Source organism: Ostrinia nubilalis, chromosome 5, assembly GCF_963855985.1.
Source record: "Ostrinia nubilalis chromosome 5, ilOstNubi1.1, whole genome shotgun sequence".
NCBI classification, from domain to species: Eukaryota; Metazoa; Arthropoda; class Insecta; order Lepidoptera; family Crambidae; genus Ostrinia; species Ostrinia nubilalis.
Window position 1 is genome coordinate 14,958,829 of NC_087092.1, and position 16,439 is coordinate 14,975,267.

The window sequence follows — 16,439 nt, forward strand, 5'->3', positions numbered from 1 at the left end:
AGTGTAAGATAGCCCATTTATCGAGGAAGGCTATAGGCTATACAACATCACGCTACGATCAATAGGAGCAGAGCAACAATGAAAAATGTTGCGAAAACGGGTTTTCACGCGTACGAAGTTGCGGGCACAGCTAGTCTAAATATTATTCTTTATTATCAAACACCTAGTTTCACTCAATTGTATACCCATGTATCATTCGAATAAATTTTAAAATTGAATGTTTGTTTTATTCTGCTTACTGTGTTAATGACTTTGACTTATTTAACTCCTTGGGGACACTTTTTTTACGTCGGGAAAAGCTTTGCGCAATGGCGGGGAGAGTCCAAACATAACCCACTGGCGGTCCTCATCGGCCAGTGGGTTATGTGGGACTCTCCCCGCCTACCCACTTAAGGCGGGGCCTACCTCGGCTCGGAGGCCGTTACTATTATGGTGCGTCCAGACTGGGCGAACGGGCTTGCGCGGCATGCTGGTCATCTTGCTCATCTTGCTCTTGAGTGAGCAGGATGACGAGTTTGCCGCGTGAGCCCGTTCGCCCAGTCTGGACGCACCATAATAAAGTGGGGTTACACTCTACAAAAAGAAACCCCTTAAGCAACTTCAGTTTGATAAAAAAAAAAACGAAATAGAACGATGGTATTTGATTGTTCTATTAAATAATTGAACACACTTTTTATGGAGTGTATTATATTATTCAAATAAAAAACTCATCAATATACCACTTTCATAAATTGTTCCTTCTGTAGTTAACCCATTTAGACCGATAATTATTTTTGTAAATAAAAATTGAATTTTCAGCAAAAACTTACAAAGGGAAGCCTAAAAATCATGAAAAAAATATTTAAAAAAATAATCCATAAATAGGGGGCCGTGGGGAGCCCGTACCATATAGGGTACAGTAGGTCTATAAGCAAGCAAAACATAGTCTTTGTTCAAAGAAGATGTTTATTTATTTTTGTATGACATAAAATAAAAATAAAATAACGTAATCACTAGTATCACACTTGGCATATCTTGTAAGACGTTTTCTGTGATAATAACCACATTTGGTTCTTTTTTCCTACCTTCTCCGAAGTTAGTGAGGATAGCTGAAGAAGACCTGGCTTCTTCTGATTTGTTACGTTTAGTGCTATTCATAATCGCATTTAGCAACACGTCGATGGAAATTTAGCAAATCCATCGAAGAAAACTCTGAGGGTTATTATTTACATTGCCACTATCTTTATCGCCTAAATCTTCGTCAGTCTGATCATCATTAGCGGTCATCTGACAAGACAGCAGTAGAAAAATACCAAGATTGCTTTATGTTTGCTGAAATTATCAAATTTTTCATGTACTGTGGCAATATAGTGAAGCATCAATAGCCTAAAGCAAATAAAAATAATAAAAATTAAATTATATTTTTTCGTATGATTTGCTCAATTTGCTCATGCATAGACCTACTGTACCTTATACGGTACACCTATTTTAGACTGGAATAAACCGTATAAAAATAATCTCAATAATATTTTTTTTGTAGTCATAATATCTACTGTAGTCTATTTTTAAAATAAAATTGATAAATAACATAATTAACCATGAATAATAAGAAATTATACCTTCTTAAATACATTGTAAATATTTTTTTTGTTTTCTGTCGAGGAATTTCATAAATATTTCCGAAACCACTTGTTATAACATATTTTTAAATATTTTTATGTAAAATAATCACTTTAAGCTTACTGTTATGCTTATTTTTACAAATTATCAACAGCTTGGTACTTCGAAATATTTTCAAAAAGATACTGTACCACATAGGGTACGGTAGGGCTAAATGGGTTAATGCCAGCTAAGCTACTTACTTTAATGCGTTTGAACCATTCTCAAAATCAAATGCTTACTACTACATACTATAGGTAAGTCACAAAGTCTGTATAAAATGTGATATTTGCAGGCGCCTTTTAGTATCTGCTTTACTGAGCGAAGCCTAATTTGGTGGTGGTACTTGACGTCATAATACACTGAAAATTCTCGCACTCATGGTATGACTGATATGCATAGGCGTGACCAACCTAAAAAAATTGACAGTAATGAGAGATCGTGTGTAGCAGCATCACACGACGTGAAGCAAGATCAAATTGTATGAAATCCAACTCAACATTGGACCAAGATCAGGCCAAGAGACTATACCCACCTTTCCGACTTTGAGAGACTTAATAGTATCACCATTCTCAAAAGAATGCAATTCATTCATTAAAGTCTGCAAATTCATTTCGAAATCAGACATCCCAGCCATGAGTGACGGACGAGCCAAGTTGAAGCTACGCTAAGTCACGCTACCATAACAACGAACGCCGGGGTAACACTAGTTAAAGTCATTATAATATGAATAATAAGAATATGAATAAATATCCTTGGACATTTTACACTACGCTTCTAGTTCCAAACTAAGCAAAGCTTGTACTATGGGTACTAGACAACGGATATAAACATACTTAAAATAGTTTTTTTTTTTTGTAAATATATACATATTATACATAGTAACACCCAGACCCATCACAGAAATCAAAATTCATCATTTCAATTTCTGCCCGGCCGGGAATCGAACCCGGGACCTCTCGGCATAGTAGTCCGTATCGAAACCACTACACCAAACGGCCGACAAATATGTATTAGGATTAATGACATGATAAAAAAACTGTAAGCGTGTACATAAATAATGGATATAAAATACTTCCGTATCTTTACTCATGACGTGCTGTTACGTAGTTAACACAGTCATTGTCATATCGCGGACTTACGGTACGACGATATGGAGGACTTCGAAGCAATTAAAATAATATGTGTAGCAGAAAAAATAATCAACATCCATCGCGACTTCTGGTACTTGACGACAAGGAACCAAATTTTTTTAGCTTTCCTAATATCACTGGAAGTTGCATTATCTTTTGCAGTTATCACATATATTGCAAAATGTTTCCTCCTGCGTTATGCGTTTAAAGATTCTTTGTGGATCGTTTTTTATTTATTTCAAAACTTTCAATGTTTTTCAGTAATTTTATATTATGGTCCTTTTTTCGGACACCGGTTTAGAACACTTCTTGATCGTTTATCCCAGGCGCACAATGTATTGAGATGTTATCTGCCATACAAATCATCGCTAATACAAATAAAAACGAAAGTTTATGTTGTTCTGATTACTATTATTGCTGTAGAGGCTGGTAAAGTTGTGCAGTATATCTTTGTTTATGAAGATGGATGTCTGACATATCTACCATTTATTTTGTTTACTGTCAATGAAGTCTTCAATGAAGGACCATATGCACTAGGCATTTTGATGTATTATTACACTCTGCTCACCATAATACGGAGCATGCTACAAGCAGTAAATGAGCTGATCAAGGAGGCGGCCCTGGAGGGGTCGCTTGAAGACAATTTAAATAACTTTGCCTGTGTGTATCGTATATTGTTCGAATCTTGTCGAAAGCTAAAAAAGTGTATGGCTCATCAAGTAAGGCAACGCTTTTGATTTTCAGATTAGTTATTATTACTAATTAGTGGTGATCATTAATAACATGTGTAATTGTTCTTTATTTCAGATATTGTTATCACTTTTCATCGGGGCATCATTAATCATATATTTAATATGGAAAAGTTTGAGTATGCTACTGATAAAAGAGGTAATTGCATTTTTCTTTTTTTGTATTTATAATATTACGTCAACCATTTTATACGTCGCAATATTTTCAGTCAAAGTTTGCGAGAGGCATATGGCACCTTATTATTAAATATATTGTATACATCTTGATGATCACCATGGCTGGGCAAGGAGTGGCCAATGAAGTGGTGGCGCTGAAGCGGCTGTTATCAAAGCTTCGTTACACGTACATAGGTTTGTATCATCTAGTTACTGCCAAGACATCATAATATTCTTGTTAATCTAAAACTTTACGTGATCGAATCGGTTGAAATAGCCCACAGAATTGCCAAACTAAAGTGTCAGTGGACGGGGCACAAAGCTCGTAGAGCTGATGACTGTTGGGACAGAAAAGTTCTGGAGTGGCGACCACGGACCGGAAAACGTAATGTAGGTAAACCAAATTACGTTTACTGCTGTACAAAGACCTACCCAAGGATTTCCACAACTTGTTCAGAGGAGTATAAATCAAAGCTTGCGTCGCAAAAGCAACGAGACACTAAGTATCTAGGATTTCCTGTTGATGTTTTACTGTGGTTGGTTTTTCAGATTCTAAAATGGCAATCTCGTCGACCCTGAAGGACTTCCAGCGGCTGGTGTGCGTGGAGCCGCTGCAGGTGGAGCTGCTGCCGCCGCTGCCGGTCGGGACCTACATCCTGCCCGTGGTGCTGTCCCTGATGGTCGACTACATCATCATCTCTCTGCAAATGAATAAGGATATATAATTATTATTATTTAAATCTAGTATTCTTCATGTTATCTAAAAATTGAAATTACATGGCTGATCATCAGCGACAATTTCTCTAATAGTTACCTACTATGTGGTATGTGTATCATTGAAAGCAAACAAGTTGAAGTTATTATGAATTATCTCCAAATATATCTCTACTTTATTATCAAACACCTACACAAACACCTACGTCACCCACCTTCACTCAATTGTATACCTATGAGTGTCGAATAAATTTTAAAATTGAATTTTTGTTTTATCTGCTTACTTTATTAGACTTTGACTTATTAAACTCCTTGGGGACCCTTTTTTATGTCGGGAAATGCTTTGCGCATAGCCGGGGAGAGTCCCACATAACCCACTGGCCGTCCAGTGGGTTGTGTGGTCCCCGCCTACCCACTAAAGGCGGGGCCTACCCACTAAAACCCAACGGTTTCCACCAGAGCCCAAAGAAACGGAGCCGCGAGTGTTTGTCCTAGTTGGACATTCGTGCGCAGCTCCGCCTCTTGCTAGAGGCTCGCTCGTGAGCGGCTCGTCTCCGGCTTCGAGGGAACCCCCAACCCCCTCCTCCAGTTGCTTTCATAGAGGTTTTCTCCTCGCGGCCCTGATACGACAGGACCCCCGGCTCGCCGTAGCGGGTTACGGTCTGCTCCATGCCGCTGCTCAGTCTGCTCTGCTGATCAGAGAAGTACCTAGAACGGCCCTCCTGTATCGTGGCACGGGCATATGCCTTGATTGGCCCACTTAATTGTGGGTTACGGGTTGCCCGACAAGCCCGCCGAGTTGACGAGACCTGCCGCGCAGGTGAGAAGTTAGCCGCCCGCGTGAACAGACCACGCGAACGTAGCCCAGGGTGCACCACGAGAAGGATCTCCGTGGGGACCCTAAACTATCTAGAATAACTCTATTGCACATTATTCTACAAAATTTACAATATAAATATATTATAATTGTAAATTTAATTTATCAAAATACAAAAAGGATATTAACGATCCGTGCCTTTTATTATTTAAATAGGAAACATTAGTTATTGTAATTTTTTTAGTAACCAATGCCTACTAAAAAGATAGTATATCAAATTGAGGTTCGAAATTCATTAATAAGGTTTTTTTAATTAACTCGAATAAATAGAGTAAAATATCTAGTTTTATAATCATTATTTGCATCCCTCCTATGAATAGTCACGGCTCGCAGGGCGTTCCTTTTAGAATAATGAGGTCACAGATCCTACACGAAGCAACCCCTTCAGCACGGTAATAATATCATACAGTATTGTAACTTCATATAAAACGACGAAACGCGAGCTTTCCTTCGAATTTCAAATCTCGGGACGCGGTCGAGATGCAAAAGTCAGTGGTGTGGCGAATGTGCCGAACGGATGTCGATGGCCTAGTTTTTAAAAAGGACTAAGGTGATTGAATTTGATTGACCGTCATTTACGGTCAAAGGAGACTGGGTGAAAGTGGTCCGTGAACCAATAGCGAAACTAGTCATTACCTGTCAATAAGTATTCAGTTTGATTTGAAATGAAAATTATATTGTATAAAACTAGCTTTTGCCCATGACTTCGCCCGCCTGAAATTAAAGTAATAGGTCATTAAGTACTCATTATGATTAGTAGATTCAAAATTATTTTACATTTTTTTTTTTATTAAATTTACTAATCACAAAACTATCCTATTCCATTCACAAAGTATTTTGTGTGTCTAAATAAAAAAAAATATATAATGTCATAACTAGATAAAAATTCTAAGTAGGCAGATGTAATTAGAATGGGCACTGTAGGTGAGCAGCCCTATCGCATGTTGTCATACCGTGACGTGCCGCGGAGCTGTTGACATTTATTTCAAAAATATGGCCGAGTTGGAATACTGTCCTTCAGTTTGATAAAAAAAATATCAATTTCTTAAAAAACCATCATATTTTATACCACTTTCATAAATTGTTATTTACCAACACCTACTTACTTTAATGCATGTGACATTTTCATAATTAAAAAATAAGTAGGTACGAATACTATCCTGAACAAGTTGTCATGTCTGTTTGGATCGTGACATTTGTAGGTGCCTGTCTTAAGTGCTGCTCTTCTGATTTTTAAAATACTTTTACTGAGACTAAAGCCAAACATAGACCCCTGGAGTGAATGTTCAAGTGAGTAAACTAAGATTTGTATGAAAACAGTGTCACGCCGAAAGTTCCACGCCACTTCTATCTATAAAAAGACATTAAAAAGCCACACGCATCTGGATTTCTCCGGACTCACAAATAGAATTTCATCTGTCACTCAAAATCTTACAGTAGTAATATTTGAATCTAAGAAGAGGAGATAAACCTGCTTATGTACTTGGAATTACGACATCCCCAAAGTCTTCGAACAATAATTTCTTGAATACTTTGGCTGCACACTGGGACAACACTAGGCAAAGTAGTAAATTAATGATATTAGAAAGCAACTACTAGCAGGAGTTTGTCAAGCATTTAATATTCTATGCTATTTTTAAATTGAAGTGACTTGCTGTTACGTAAAGTACGCAGACATTATTACATCGCGGCACGACATGGAGGACTTCGAAGCAATTAAAATAATATGTGTAGCAGAAAAAATAAGCAACATCCATCGCGACTTCTGGTACTTGACGACAAGGAAACGCATTTTAACGGCTTTTTTAATTTTATTGGAAATCCTAATTTTTCTATCAATTTACATATATAGTTTAAAATGTACTATCTCGAATTATCAACCACAAGATTGTATATGGATAATTTTTACCAATCTTATAAGTTGTCTAAGTTTGTCCATATTTCTGTACTATGGTCCTCATTTCGGACGTGAGTTTAAAACACTTCTTATGTGTTTATCCCAGGTGCACGTTATTCTGAGATGTCATCGACCGTACAAGTTATCCTTGAGGCTACTTAAAAGAAAAATATGTGTCACCATGATTAGTTTAGTTGCTATGAGGGTTATTTTAACTGTGCAGATTAGTATCACAGTTGGCCAAGGTGGTGGTAGTTCTGACGATCAATGTCCGATATTCTTTTTGTATTCACTTTTTGTCGGTATTGAAATCACACGTGAAATCAGATATTTTCTGGGCGTTTTGATGTATTATACTCTACTTACCATAATAAGAAGCATGCTGCAAGCAGTACATGAGCTGATCAAGGAGGCGGCCCTGGAGGGTTCGCTTGACGATAATTTGAACAACTTTGCCTCAGTGTACCGAGCATTGCTGGAATCTTGTCGACTACTAAAAAAATGTTTGGCACACCAAGTAATGTATTTCTCCATTTATACATTTTTTTATCAATACCTACCTATCACATGAATAATGAATGTCTTGTTTCAGATATTGTTTTCCATTTTTCTAGGGATATCATACTTAATATATATGATGTGGCAAAGCATAAGTTTGCTCTTAAACAATGAAAAGGTTAAATTATTTTACTTGATAAATTATTCAACATACGTAATATAATATTAAGAGCACGTAAAATTTACATGTCTCAATATTTTAGCTGTTCTTGGAAGGCATCTGGTATAATATAATCCAACATATGGGGTCTTTACTGATAATCACCATGGCTGGGCAAGGAGTGGGAAATGAGGTTGAAGCGCTCAAGCGACTCTTGCGTCAACTTTGCTATAAATCTACAGGTTTTATTCATCTTTTCTTTATGTTTTGTGCTACGAAACATTACTTACAGATTCAAGACATAATATTTAGTAGACTTACTCCAGTAGGCCTAGGGTACGTACCGTGATAAGCGTATCGCGCTATTTTATCGATTTTATGCGATAATCCCATTCATTTTGACATCTAAAATCATTGATAAGATTTTATCACGGCGCGCATCCTAACCCGGCTGAACAACTTCGAGCATTACTTTCGTTTGTTGTTTCAGCCCAATGACGTCCATTGCTGAACAAAGGCCGTCCCTAAGGTTTTTCACAACGACCGTTCTTGCGCTGCCCGCATCCAGGTGTTTACTTGATAGTCGGTCCACAAACTGGGCTTTACATTTAGAAATCGGTCCAAGGAAGACATGCTCATTTAAATACCAATATTTTTCAATTCTAATTATAGAAACTTCGAGGAGCCTGAAGGACTTCCGGCAGCTGGTGTGCGTGGAGCCGCTGCAGGTGGAGCTGCTGCCGCCGCTGCCGGTCGGGACCTACATCCTGCCCGTGGTGCTGTCCCTGATGGTCGACTACATCATCGTCTCTCTGCAAATGAATAAGGACATCTAATTGCCCTTTAAATCTTTAATCCTTTAATTCTCAATTATATCTAATAAATTCACATTATATCACTGGTAGTAATCACCGACAATGTCTCTTCTCGTAGTATGTAAGTAGTTTGTGTGTCATTTACAGTGATTAATTTGTAATTATTGGGAATCATCTTCAAAAATATCTCTTCTTTTTAATCGAACATCCAGTTTTACTTAATTATGTACCTATTTATGTCAATAAATAAATAAATAAATAAATCTTTGGACAATTTCACACAGCGCCAGCTAGCCCCAAAGTAAAGGACATTGTCAGAAACGGCCTTATACCTTGATTTTTTAGAATCCAGCAGAGATGTAAACAAACACTTTCATACACAATTACACCATAATCACTTACGTGTTCATAATATCATACACATTATTTAACAAGCCCATGAAACCAACTTTATTTTCACGTTTATACAAGTTTGAAATCAATCTTTGAAACAAATTATTTTAGCAAAATACGTGGACGATGAAAATTTGTGATACTTGTCAAATTGACTTGACGTTTAAAATCATGTGTTATCTCCATATTGTCTATGACACATCAGTGCTGTAACATGTGAGTCATAGACAATAATCTGTAAATTTAATCGATATTATTTTAAGTATTCACTTATTCCGATTACTGATTAATTTTAAATAAAAAATATACGATACCTTGTTTAGTTTTCCAGCGATAACTTCGACAATATTGGAGATAACGTAAAATTGTTTTTCTACTTTTAATGTATACTTTTTTGGAGTTAAGTTTATGGCTTATTTTCCTATATAAGTAAATAAAATAAAAGAAAATAAAAATCTCCTTTCAATGAGGGTTTTTGCTATTGAAAAATTCGCCAGATGGCAATACGTAGACGCGAGGTCCAAATGCTGTGTGATTGGTGTATTTTGACATATCTGTCAATGTCATGTCAAAAATAACCAAACATGCAGCATTTGGACCTCGCGGATTTTTCAATCGCAAAAACCCTCATTGATAGCATCTTAAATTACCTCCCAATCGGAATAGAGCAACAAAGAACTGAGCAAGCGAGATGTCACTAGTAGCAACACTGTCAAACAGAACTTTTTGCAACTATTTGAAGTTTAATAACTTTACGGATATCATTGATTGTTTTACTGTCCAGTGTGTTTTTTGATTACATATATTGTGCATACAGTTTGTTTCCTGTTCTCGAAAATTTCATAATCAGTTCACATTCAATATTGCGACTTTGTTGCATATTTTTAGTATTTTGACGATCACCCGGCGATGATACGCAAGTTCTACAATAATTTCACTTCGCGATTAACGAGAGGTTTTGTCGCATCACTAGTTCACAGACTAAAAATATTTTTATGTCAGTTGGCCATTTTTGATGACATTTCTGCTGATTTCTAAAAAATTAGACTGTAGATTCCTGGGCACAGCAGTAAAGTATCAAAATTAATCTCTTACTTATTGAATACATAAATATTAATTAGATTGTAATGGACACTTGAGGATTAGAAAATGAAATAATAAAAGTCTTTTATATGTATTCCATAATACTATGACGACATCCGGACATTTTAGGGCGTGGCCTGCTCCATATCCTATGAAGTTCTATAATTTGTGTCGATAAAATCTATGTAAAATCGGCACAAGGCAATGCCGTACTTCATTGTTAGGAATCCACGTAATAGTGATGTTGACTGCGGTCATCATAGACAATAAGATACCGATCTTGTAAATAAAATAAATCGTCCAAATTGCTACAGTATGACTAGATTTTAATTAAAAGTTAAAAATATATTGCACGATACTACAAGAAGCTATCTAATGTGTCCAACTGCTCTAAAAGGTCATGAATAAAATAAAAAGAATTGTGATCATAATACTGATATTGACAATGACAACAATATGGGATCATCTTTAATATATCTGTAACAGTTTCAAAATCCGATGAAAAATCCAATGCCGCTTAAAGTGAGAGAAATGTCTAAAGTTCTAATAGAATTGAAAGTTTTATTCGCTCAAAATGCTTATAACAATAATTGGTAATACATTTCAAATATTAAGTACCTTTATAATGTATCGATAGAACCAAAATGATGTCCTCTCAGCTTGGAAAGGGAAAACCCAGGATTGGGGGACGCTCCAGGCAATTTTCAGAACATTTCATAGGTGGTAGTAAATAATATTTATTTCTTTATTCATTTTTATTTCTTATTTTTAATTTTTTCTTTTTACAATGTAATTATCAAAAAAATAAAAATACATTATAAAAACAAAATATTTATTTTATTATTAAAATTGAATATTTTGATATTGATAAAATTGAATATAACTAGTACCTTTCGATTCAAATACCGAATATTTTTCAATCGATAAAAATTATCGAGAATTAATAATAATATTCAATTAAAAGTTGTTCAATCCCTAGTCATGCATAGACTAAGACGGTAACCATGGAGATAGTTAGTTTGGTAAGTCACGTGTTAAATGTCAAGAGTGGAAAGTAAACATAGGATTCATGTTATTTATTTACGTGCAAAATGTAAGTAAGTAAATCATAAAAGTGGAACGCCGAGCTATTTCCAAAACCCGTCCAATATTATAATACAATTTGGCTGCGACAACTACAATACAGAACATCTCCCAAATCTATGTGCATACAATATTATAATACAATACTAGTAAGTAAGAGGTTATAATAACAATATTGCTATCAATAAGTTTATAGAATTGGTCCGCCAGGAATAATTGTTCTTACATAAAGATTTGTGTCATTTAGAACCTAGAAAGTATTTTTTCGGCACTGTTGATCTAACGGCGAACAATGTATATAAATGAAACACACCGATCGCTTTGAACTCGAGTTTATTACTAAACGATGACAGCGACACAGACATCAACTTTTGTTACTACGAGTACAATGTAGGTAGGTTCTATATATTATGCGCGTAGACGCGCATACACATCATTCCTCCACACTTAATTTTTGGAACCTGGTGACAAAACATAGCCAATGTTAATTAACTACGATTATATAAACTAGTTAAACTTAGAGTAAACTAAACATAATTGTTAAAGATATTTCTTATAATCTACGTGTTTCCTAGGACGTAATAAGTATGGGTGTGTGGGTGCTTGCGGGGGCAAAGACGGCGCTTCACCCGGGTCGGGCTCCCGCGGGGGCGTCCCGGCGGCGGGGGCCGCCGTGCTGGCCGGCTCGGGCGGCTCGTCACCTGCTACTGTACTACTCTCCCTTGCGCATTCGTCATCCTCACAATCGCCATACTCATCATCGCTGAGCACCACCCGGTCTGAGTTATGAGTTATGCTAGATTGCACTTGTTCAGAGGGCCCAGCAGAACATTGATGCTCTGTAATTAATGGCACGGGCTGTTCTGGGGTACAAGTGGGTGACGCTACTGTGTTACGGACCGCAAGACTCAAAGGTGGCGGTAAATTTGTTTGCGATTGCGACGAATTATTATTATTATTACGTATGTTTGTCTCAGACCAGCTGTTACCAGTGTATTTAATTATCTGATCCACGTGTCTAATACAATAAACATCTAAATGACTCAAATAAATTTTATACATTTTGTTTCCTACCTTTTCCTTAATTAAACCTAGTTGCCAAGTCTCTTTACGTGCATTATACCAACGAGTCCAAACAATATCACCTAATTCAAAATGTCTTTTAACTGGGACTGGTTCTAACGTGTCTGTTAATTTTGTTGGTAATATCAGATCTAGACGGGAACGTAAACATCTTCCAAACATAAGTTTGGCGGGTGTCTCCTCGGTAGTACAATGCACGGTGTTTCTATAATTAAACAGATAACCTAATAATACCTCATCAATTTTATTGGATGGCAAATTATCTTGAATAATACATTTTAACATTTTTTTAAATGTTCTTACTGAATTTTCTGCTTGGCCGTTACTAGGAGGATGATATATGGGTGAAGTCATATATTTAATTCCATTACTCGCACAGAAGGTTTTAAATTCATTTGAATTAATTTTTACATCATGATCAGATACAATTACGAGCGGTATACCGAAAATAGAAAAAATATACTTTAATTTAGATATCAGAGCCCTCGTCGAAGTTCCGCTACTCATGTGCAGGCACTCCAACCATTTACTGAACGAATCAACCACCACCAGGTATACCCTTTGCCCGACAGTCATGTAGTCTATGTGCACGCGCTGCCACGGCGCGGTGGCGGCGGGCCAGGGCGCGGGCGGGTCGCGGGGCGGGGCGGCGCGCGCGCGCGCGCAGGCGGCGCAGGACCCGATCCAGCGCTCGATGTCGCGATCGATGCCCGGCCACCACATTCTGCTACGTGCGTTACTTTTAGTTTTTGAAATAGGTACCTAAGTGAGAATCATGTAATTCGTGTAATATTTTCTCTCTTAAAATCGTAGGTATGACTACCTTGTGGCCCCGAAATAGACACCCCGTTTCGTATTGTAGGTCAGACCTACATAAAAAATATGGCAAAATAGATTTACAGCTTATTTTTCGCGGCCAACCAAATTGCATGTATTTTTTTACTATAGTTAATTCCCTATCTTGTTCCGTTGCCAGCGCAATATCATGATTTGTAATAGCCGGAGAAACTTCATCTAAAAATTTAAGTGCATAATGAGTGTCTACATGTTGGTAACAACTCGATTTGTTATCACTATTATTATCACTCGTAACAGGTGCGCGTGAAAAATAATCTGCAACTAGGTTTTGATCGCTCGACACATATTGAACTATATAATTATACGCCGACAATATTATGGCGTACCTTTGCAATCTTAACGCTGTCGTAACTGGAATGCCTGTATTTTTATTGAAAATTGATACTAAGGGCCTATGATCAGTCTTTAATACGAAAGGTTCACTACGGCCGTACAAATATTGGTGGAAATGAGTAACACCGAAGATAATAGCCGTGGCTTCCTTTTGTATTTGGCTGTAGTTACGTTCGCTCACGGAAAGCGAGCGCGACGCGAACGCCAGCGGGCGCTCCTGGCCGTCGGCGCCGCGCTGCGCGAGCACCGCGCCCAGGCCGGCGGGCCCCGCGTCCACCGCCAGCACCAGCGGCGCCGCGGGCTCGAAGTGCGCCAGCACGCGCTCCGACGCCAGCTCGCGCCGCACCAAGGCCACGCTGCGTTTCTGCCGTTCGCCCCACTCCCATGCAGCGCCCTTACGTAATAGTTCGTGGACCGGGCCTAATATTGATGAAGCGTTAGGAATAAAATTCCTGTAGTAATTTACGACCCCTAAAAATCTTTTTAACTGTGTAACATTTGTTGGCTCCGGTGCGTTCAGTATTGCCTGAACCTTGCTAGGGCAAGTTTTTAGTCCCTCTTTACTTATAACGTACCCTAGATAAGTAACGCTCTCTTGAAAGAAAACACACTTTTCTTTATGTAGCCGTAGGCCGGCGTTATTTAACCTGCTCAAAACTTCGGCTAATCTGGCCATGTGGCTAATCCTATCAGGGCCAGTGATACATATATCGTCGAGCCATATACTTATGCCCTCTATGCCAGATAGAAGTGTTTCCATTGATTTTTGGAATATTGCCGGTGCATTAGCTAAGCCGTACACTAACCTAGTATATTTGAACAGTCCCCTATGTGTATTAATCGCTGTAAGTTTTTGACACGATTCTTCTAAGATAAATTGATTATATGCATTTTTTAAATCAATTTTACTATAATGTTCACCCCCACCAATTTGAGCAAATACATCTTCTATTCTAGGCATAGGATATTTTTCAACTATAAGGTCTATTATTTAAAGTAACTGAAAAATCGCCTGCAATTTTTACTTGACCGTTATCTTTTAAGACGGGCACTATGGGGGTGGCGTATTCCGAGTGGTCGATAGGAACTAGAATACCTAAACTTACTAAACGGTCTAGTTCTTCCTCAATTTTATTTTTAAGGGCAAAGGGTACCGGTCGGGGCTTGTAATATTTAGGAATCGAATTTTCTTTTACTCGTAAATGTACTTTAAATTTATTAAATGTACCCAAATCGTCACTCCATAGATCAGGAAACCTTTTTAACAATGTTTGTATGTTTGAATCATAAGATGAACTTATAGAATTTATTTTTGTAGTAATAATTAAATTAAAAGCGTTCATAAAATCTCTGCCTAGAAGTGGTGGCCCACCGTTTTCTATTACATAAATATTAATTTTTTTAATTATATTATTGAAATAAGCCTCAATTGTAAAATAACCAGAGGGAGAGATTTTGTGACCGTTGTACATACACATTTTGATGTTACATTTTTGAAGTTTATGGTTATAAAACTTTTCTTTGTATAATTTATCGGAAATAACACAACTACCTGATCCTGAATCTAATTCCATAGTGAGATATTGATCTCCTAAGTGTAAATCGATTTGAATTGGCTTATCAGCCACGTACCTTATATTAAAGTTCTGACATTCCTGACATGCCGTGTCCTTGACCTTATTCTCGTCACATTCCGAGCCCGCGTCAACGTGATACACACACGAACCTTTACCACTAGAACCGCACACTTTCTTCAAATGGCCTTTAACACCACACTTTTGGCACTTATAATTTTTGTACCGGCACATTTCACTAGTATGATTCTTCAAGCCGCATACCGAGCAGCGGGCGTCGTCCCGCTGTGCCGCGCCACGCCGCGAGGAGCCGGCCCCGCCGCTGCCGGCGGCGCCGTACCCGCGTCCTGATTGATTCTGGAATCTCGCGCGATACACTGGTTCTTCTTTAATGATGCTGGCTTCGCTAGTGCACATGATTTTTGCCTCCTTAGCACACGCTGCCTGCTCCGCCAGTTCAATCGCCCGTGTCAACGTTAGCTTGGACGGGTTTTGCTCGAAGAGCTTGTCGCGTTCGGGGCCGGAGCCCAGGCCCAAGACGAAGCGATCGACCAAGTTCGTCTCCAAGGCACTGCCGAATTCGCAATAACTTGCAAGACCTCTCAATCGCGCCGCCCAATCGCTTAACGATTCCCCTGGACTTCTACTCGCTCCGTAAAAATTCGCCTTGTCCACAAATGAGCACTTTTTCGGCTTGAAATGGCTATTGAGTAACTGTATCAAGTTATCAAAGCTCAGCGATTCCAACTCGGTAGGGTACGCCAAATTACGCAATAAGCGGTAAGTCTCGTCACTTATGTGTGTTATAAGAATTCCACTTTTATTTTCTTCTTTCACCACATTTATCTTCAGATATTGCGTTAACTTGCCGTAAAATATCGTCCATTCACTGGTTTTGTGGTCAAATGTCGACAGATTTCCGATGAAAGCCATTTTGTTTTTGGTTGGGTAAAAAAAATCCTCGTTCGCCAATGATATAAATGAAACCTCAGAATACGGAACAAAATGAAACACACCGATCGCTTTGAACTCGAGTTTATTACTAAACGATGACAGCGACACAGACATCAACTTTTGTTACTACGAGTACAATGTAGGTAGGTTCTATATATTCACACATCAATGGAGAACGAACATTGTCCTTTGTAAACAATTTGTAGGTAATAATATTAATCATTCAAATTAATTTAGAAAAATTGAATTATGTGTTTTATTCTGCCTACTCATTTAATGATTTTGACTTATTTTCTTTTCTGGGGACCCTAAACTATCTAGGATAAGGATATTGCACACTTTTCTAGGTTAAAAAATTAACAGATCAATTTTACAATTGGAAAAATTTAATTGATCAATATGAAAAGGATATTAACGATGTGTGTTTTATGGATTACTGAT

The 16,439-nt window shown here is 37.7% G+C and overlaps 2 protein-coding genes and 1 long non-coding RNA gene across 4 annotated transcripts in view; all 3 read right to left on the bottom strand.

Annotated features, from left to right (window-relative positions):
* LOC135072030 (uncharacterized) overlaps nucleotides 1-9,160 on the bottom strand; it is a 219,395-nt gene extending 210,235 nt beyond the window's left edge. Inside the window, exon 1 of the long non-coding RNA XR_010257349.1 lies at nucleotides 8,963-9,160. This is a non-coding gene — a long non-coding RNA (uncharacterized LOC135072030). The remainder of the gene's footprint in view (nucleotides 1-8,962) is intronic.
* LOC135072025 (putative nuclease HARBI1) overlaps nucleotides 1-16,439 on the bottom strand; it is a 497,753-nt gene that overhangs the window by 268,693 nt on the left and 212,621 nt on the right. The gene's annotated exons all lie outside the window — the stretch shown is intronic.
* On the bottom strand, nucleotides 11,513-16,025 carry LOC135072008 (uncharacterized). Its single transcript, XM_063965928.1, has 2 exons — nucleotides 15,103-16,025; nucleotides 11,513-11,657 (listed from the first exon to the last, which is right to left on the bottom strand). Exons 1-2 carry the CDS (start codon nucleotides 15,975-15,977, stop codon nucleotides 11,630-11,632), a joined length of 903 nt encoding a protein of 300 aa, XP_063821998.1. The 5' UTR covers nucleotides 15,978-16,025; the 3' UTR covers nucleotides 11,513-11,629.

Bases quoted from the DNA above. Each gene is read 5' to 3' on its own strand.
- LOC135072008 (XM_063965928.1), bottom strand. From the start codon at position 15,977: ATGGCTTTCATCGGAAATCTGTCGACATTTGACCACAAAACCAGTGAA. The intron at 11,658-15,102 runs GTACGTGGCTGA...TTTTGTCACCAG, and splicing joins TGTCAGAACTTTAATATAAG to GTTCCAAAAATTAAGTGTGG.